The sequence below is a fragment of the Cnephaeus nilssonii genome, assembly GCF_951640355.1.
Source record: "Cnephaeus nilssonii genome assembly, chromosome: 17".
Classification (NCBI taxonomy): domain Eukaryota; kingdom Metazoa; phylum Chordata; class Mammalia; order Chiroptera; family Vespertilionidae; genus Cnephaeus; species Cnephaeus nilssonii.
Genome location: NC_137088.1, coordinates 27,302,211 through 27,308,210, shown reverse-complemented (window position 1 = coordinate 27,308,210; position 6,000 = coordinate 27,302,211). Strand labels below are relative to the sequence as shown.

The following is a 6,000-nucleotide window of genomic DNA, read 5'->3' as shown; positions in this document are numbered from 1 at the left end:
GCACATACAAGAATAAATAAGTGGAACAGCAGATGGATGTTTCTCTCTCTCTCTCTCTCTCTCTCTCTCTCTCTCTCTCTCTCTCAACCTCCCTCCCTCTCTCTTCTATCTCTAAAAATCAATCAATTAAAAAAAATTTTTAAGAAAACAAGAATGTTCTAGGTAATTGATCTAAGCTTGCACCTTAAGAATCCAAGAAAAAATATAAATGAAATGGAAAGTAAGTAAAAGAATGGAAATAACTCCAAGGACAGAATATTAGATAGAAAATAAGCAAACAATAGTGAAAATTTATAAAACCCCCAAAAAATTTTTTTAAAGTTCCTTTGGACAGATTAAGAAAAAAGAACAGAGCTTAGCTGGTGTGGCTCAGGGGTTGAGCATCGATCTATGAACCAGGAGACCCTAGTTCGATTCCCAGCCAGGACATGTGCCTGGGTTGCAGGCTTCATTCCCACTGTGAGGTGTGCAAGAAACAGCCGATCAATGATTCTCTCTCATCATTACTCTTTCTATCTCTCTCCCTCTCTGAATTCAACAAAAATATATTTAAAAACATAAAAAAAGAAAAAAGAACAGAGCCCTGGCCATTTTTGCTAAGTGGTTAAAGCATTGACCTGCACACCAATGGGTCTTGGGTTTGATTCCCAGTCAAGGGCACATACCTCAGCTGCAGACTCAATACTTGGCCCTGGTCAGGGCACATGAGGGAAGCAACCAATTGATGGGTCTCAAATAGACCTCTCTCTCTCTCTCTTTCCCTTTCTCTCTCTCTCAATCTCTCTCTCTCTCTCTCTCTCTCTCTCTCTCTATATATATATATATATATATATATATATATATATATATATATATATACACACATACATATCCCCCTCCCCTCTATTCTCTCTGAAAAAACATCAATGGAAAAAAATATCCTTGGAAGAGGATTGAAAAAAAAAAAGAACAGGTAAAATACAAATTACCAGTATGGAGAATGGGGAAGAGATATCGCTATACATCCTATAAATATTAAAAGAATAAGGAAATACTTTGAACAGTTTTATGGCAAAAATAGACAATTTAGATGAAATGGACAAATTCCTTGAAAATCAAAAATTTTGCAGCTCTAGATTTTCTTTGGTTCTTTGTTAAACCTTACACTTTTTTGTTATGTTCATTTAAATCCTTTGTGTGTTTAAACAGTTGTTAAACTTTTTCAAGTTCATTGTCTGAATACAATAATCTCTGGTTTCTAGTTGTGTTTCTATTGGTTGATTTTTCTCCTGATTCTGGGTCACATTTTGTGCTTCTTTGCATATCTGGTAATTTTTGCGTTTCATACTGGGTATTGTATATATAACACGTTGTTGAATATTTAGATTTTTTGTCTCCCTCTAATACAGTGGTTCTCAACCTTTCTAATGCCGCGACCCTTTAATACAGTTCCTCATGTTGTGGTGACCCCCAACCATAAAATTATTTTCGTTGCTACTTCATAACTAATTTTGCTACTGTTAATGAATCGTAATGTAAATATCTGTGTTTTCCGATGGTCTTAGGCTCTACAGCAGCGGTTCTCAACCTGTGGGTCACGACCCACAGGTTGATAACTGCTAGCAGGGTCACCTAAGACCATCAGAAAACCCAGATATTTACATTACAATTCATAACAGTAGCAAAATTACAGTTATGAAGTAGCAACGAAAATAATTTTATGGTTGGGGTCACCACAACATGAGGAACTGTATGAAAGGGTCTCGGCATTAGAAAGGTTGAGAACCACTGCTCTAATGAGTATTGAGATTTATTTTAGAAGGCAGTTAATTTACTTGCAGATTGGCTTGATCTTACCAAGACTAGTTTTACTCTCAGAAAGGGCAGTTATAGAGCAGCCTTTAAAATACAGCAATTTTAGACCCATATCCAAGGCATGACCTCCAGTGAAATCCTTAGGTTTTCAATGAGGTCTCTTTATTCTGGTTGGGAAGCCTTGGGAATTGTTCAGGATATAGGTCTCTCAGAGTTATTCTTTGCCTGGCTTGATGAACTTCAATTTCATGACACACATGGAAATTAGTATTTCACCAAAGACTCAAGTAGACTGCTATCAGATCTCTTTTGTATATAAATTCCAGTCAATGTGGCTTCCTCAAACTCCTGTCTCTGCTTCCTCAACTCAATTCAATGGGCTCTCTTGGGTTCCCCCTCTCTGTGCTGTGATCTAGAAATTTCTTCTAGGCAAAAAGTAGAGTCAGCATTCTACTCACTTCTTTTCCTTCCCTTCTTTCAGGAATCATATTCCTATGCTGTTATTGTCCAACAGTTTGAAGACAGTTGTTTTGTATATTTTGTCCAGTTTCTTAGATGTTAATGGAAAGAGGGCAAGTCCTATGCTGGTTACTCTTTTATAGACAAAAGTGTACACCCATAAAACTGACATTTAACAATATATAACTTAGGTTCCCACTCAACACATTCATTGAGACACTACCATAAACTAGAATCCTATCTAATAATAGAGTAACATGTAAATTACCATCACTCCGCTACGCCCACGATTGGGCGGCGGGAGGCTGGGGGGCGGGACTCGGGGTGGCCTATCCGGCCATTGAGAGGCACGGATCCGCTGCCACTGAGGGGGGCTACCCTGCTGTTGAGAGGCGCAGGGGGCGGGACTCCCGCCCCCTGTGCCTCTCAATGGCCAGATCCGAGGCCGCTGAGGGGGCCCTTGAGTCCCGCCCCCTGCGCCTCTCAACAGCAGGGTAGCCCCCCTCAGTGGCCGCGGACCATCAAAAGTGGGGGAGCTGGGTGCCTGTCTGCTCCGGCACCAGCGGACAGGCACCCAGCTCCACTGCGAAAAGCGAAAGCGTGTAGGGGACCCTACACGTGCATGATTCAATCATGCACTGGGCCTCTAGTCTTCTTTAATAAAATGGTAATATGCAAATTAACCATCACTCCGCTACATAAGCCACGCCCACCAGCCAAGCCATGCCCACCAGCCAATCAGGGTGAGTATGCAAATTAACCCCAATCCAAGATGGCTACAGCCACAGAGAGCAAGGTTTCCCAGGTAACAGAGCAAGCCAAGCTTTCCATAGCCGTTGCAGGCCTAAGCCTCCACTCAAGCTACAAAGTTTCAATTATAGAAGGTAAACAAATTCAAACAAATGGCAACAGAATGGAGCTTGAGAGAGCAGGCCAGAGTTGCCGGCGGCAACAGGGGAAGCAAAGCTTTAAAGCACACCCTGGCCGGGCCTACCCGCTTAAGGCAACAAAGTTTCAACTGTAGAAGGTGAATTAACTGCCACAGAAATGGCTGCCGCCCCGGAGGGAACAGCAGGCTTGGCTCTGCTCCAGGCTACAAAGTTTCAATTGTAGAAGGAAAATAAATCCCAGATACCAGGGCCTCCGCTTAGGTTGCCAGGGGGCGTGGCCCGCCTGCAAACCACCACAGGCCCCTCGCTCAGGCCACCCCACGCCCCAAGAGAACCCCACCCTGATCCGGGACGCCCTTCAGGGCAAACCAGCTGGCCCCCACCCGTGCACCAGGCCTCTATCTTATCTAATAAAAGAGTAATATACAGATTGATCATCACTGCAACACACAATATAGCTGCCCCCATGTGGTCAAAGATCCTGCCCCCATGTGGACACAAGATGGCCACTACAAGATGGCCAGCAGGGGAGGGCAGTTGGGAGGCACCCCGCCTGCAAGGGAGGGCAGTTGAGAGGGACCAGGCTTGCAAGGGAGGGCAATTGGAGGTGATCAACCCTGCAGGAGAGGGCAGTTAGGGGTGACCAGGCTGGCAGAGGAGGGAAGTTGGGGCAAACAGGCTGGCAGGGGAGCAGTTAAGCATCAACCAGGCTGGCAGCGGAGTGGTTAGGGGGTGATCAGGCTGGCAGGCAGAAGCGGTTAGGGGCAATCAGGAAGGCAGGCAGAAAAGCAGTTGGGAGCCAGCAGACCTGGATTGTGAGAGGGATGTCCCAGATTGGAGAGGGTACAGGCTGGGTTGAGGGACAACCCCCCGCCGTGCACGAATTTCGTGCACCGGGCTTCTAGTTATGATAATAACTAGAGACCCGGTGCATGAAATTTGTGCACAGTAGGGTCCCTAGGCCTGGCTGGTGATCAGGGCCGATCGGGGCCTTCCTTCTGGCTGCTGGCCAGGGCCTCCCTTCCCCAGCTGCCGGCCGGCCAGGCCTTCCTTTGTTCCACAACACACCCTGGTGGTAAGCACACGGTAGCAATCGAACTCCCGGTCAAATTCCCCATGGACAATGTGCATATTAGGCTTTTATATATTTATAGGTAGGTATGGCAAAATCTCCTATAAGAAACTGACTAAAAAGAAATGAGTATAAATCACATCTTCAGGAAGTTGACCATAAAAGGGTAGTAGGATTGGATTCTTGCAATCCTTTTAATATATTTCAATTAATCTCAATCAGGAGTTTGATTCCACTTGACATTGTAAAATTTAAATGTTAAAAATATTTTTAAAATAAACTCATTCCTTATCCTTTGTTTTTATTATATAAGTACTTGATACTACACACATTGATGCATAATCACCACTCAGACTCCCTTCAGACAGATTTGTTGCATAAATTCTATTTAAATGACTTGACTCTTGGGTAGCATAATCAAAAAGTAGGAAGGGAATGAGCTTTTAGGGTACAATTTAAAATCAGAAGCACAGTGCTAGTACAAAGAAATAGTTTTCTCCCCTCCAAAAAATGTGAGAATATTTAAGGAAGTTTTCTGAGAAGGCAATACTTTTTATTCATTTTAATTTTTTGCATCAGGTATAGCACATAATTATAAAGATTTTAACACAGACCCACATACAAACAATTGAGAATGTGGCCCCATCATATCTGCAGGCTCTGAGCATCTCTGCAGTTGCCCACTTTGATCACTTTTTAACTTCCAGGGAAGGTGCAGGCGTCGATAAGTCCTGTGGAGCATAACATGAGAGAAAGACCTTCAGGTGCTGCCTGTACTTACTCAACACAATTCTGTTCTTATTTTCTAAAAGCAAATAGTAGGCAGTAAAGATTTTTTAAAAACTAACACTCTCTCCCCTCAGTAATGTCAGTACTATACTTAACCACCTACATTGTCCTTCCTTTCCTGCTCTCATTATCTACAACACATGAAATAATTCAACAAAAATTCAGGTACACATCCAATAATTGGGTTATCCAAGCCCTAATTTTATTTCTCCAACTTAACTTCTTTTTGAGGCATCTATGCCATTATAGATAGAAAGGACCTACTATCATGTTAACTATATTTTTTATTTCTATTATTATTTTTACATTTTACTTAAAATCTTTGAAAATTGATCCTCTGAGTGGTATATACGTGTCATTCCCAACCTTCTCCCTACATTTGAAGTGCTCAAATACATACATTTTTATTTTTTAGCAATATATATACACACACACATATATATGTGTATATATATATATATGTATATGTATACACACACACACACACACACATATATATATATAAACAAGTTCAATTTCCAAATGATCTCAAGTTCTGTTGCACGTTCTGTCTCCTTCAAATGCTTTGGCCTTTTTTCAGCTAGTGTCTCATATTGTTCTTTTTGAGTCACCTCATTGGTGAGTCTGAATCCTCCTGCAGGGCCAGGAGCAAGCCCTCTGAATCTTTGTGCTCCTATTAGTACCTACCCAGGGCTCAGCAGCAATGGTCCTTAATACAAACATGTTTATCTGGCCCCCGACATTATTGCTTCTCAGTGTTTTATTCTACTCACCAGAGGGTAAGCATTGCCTCACATTAGCAATGGCTGTAAGATACTCTGGTCCTAAGTACTTTTGATAAGTTGTTTTGTCCTGAAGGTTAGCCAAACATTCTGTGTTATCACTGAAGAGCAGGTCCTTAGTTGAAGATCTGAACAACTGGAACATCATATACTCAAACCCATTTCTTCCAAAGAGCTCCTGGGTCAGACAGACAGACAGACAGACAGTGAGTGA

General features: G+C 42.4%; 1 protein-coding gene across 1 annotated transcript in view; it reads right to left on the bottom strand.

The window, feature by feature from the left end:
- Positions 1–4,746: 4,746 nt before the first annotated feature.
- Positions 4,747–6,000, bottom strand: part of LOC307113562 (inhibitor of carbonic anhydrase-like) — a 28,954-nt gene continuing 27,700 nt past the window's right edge. The window contains exons 16-17 of the mRNA XM_079795324.1: positions 5,778–5,964; positions 4,747–4,946 (exon numbers count right to left, since the gene is read on the bottom strand). Coding sequence (XP_079651450.1) covers positions 4,912–4,946; positions 5,778–5,964 — 222 coding nt within the window. The 3' untranslated portion in view covers positions 4,747–4,911. The remainder of the gene's footprint in view (positions 4,947–5,777; positions 5,965–6,000) is intronic.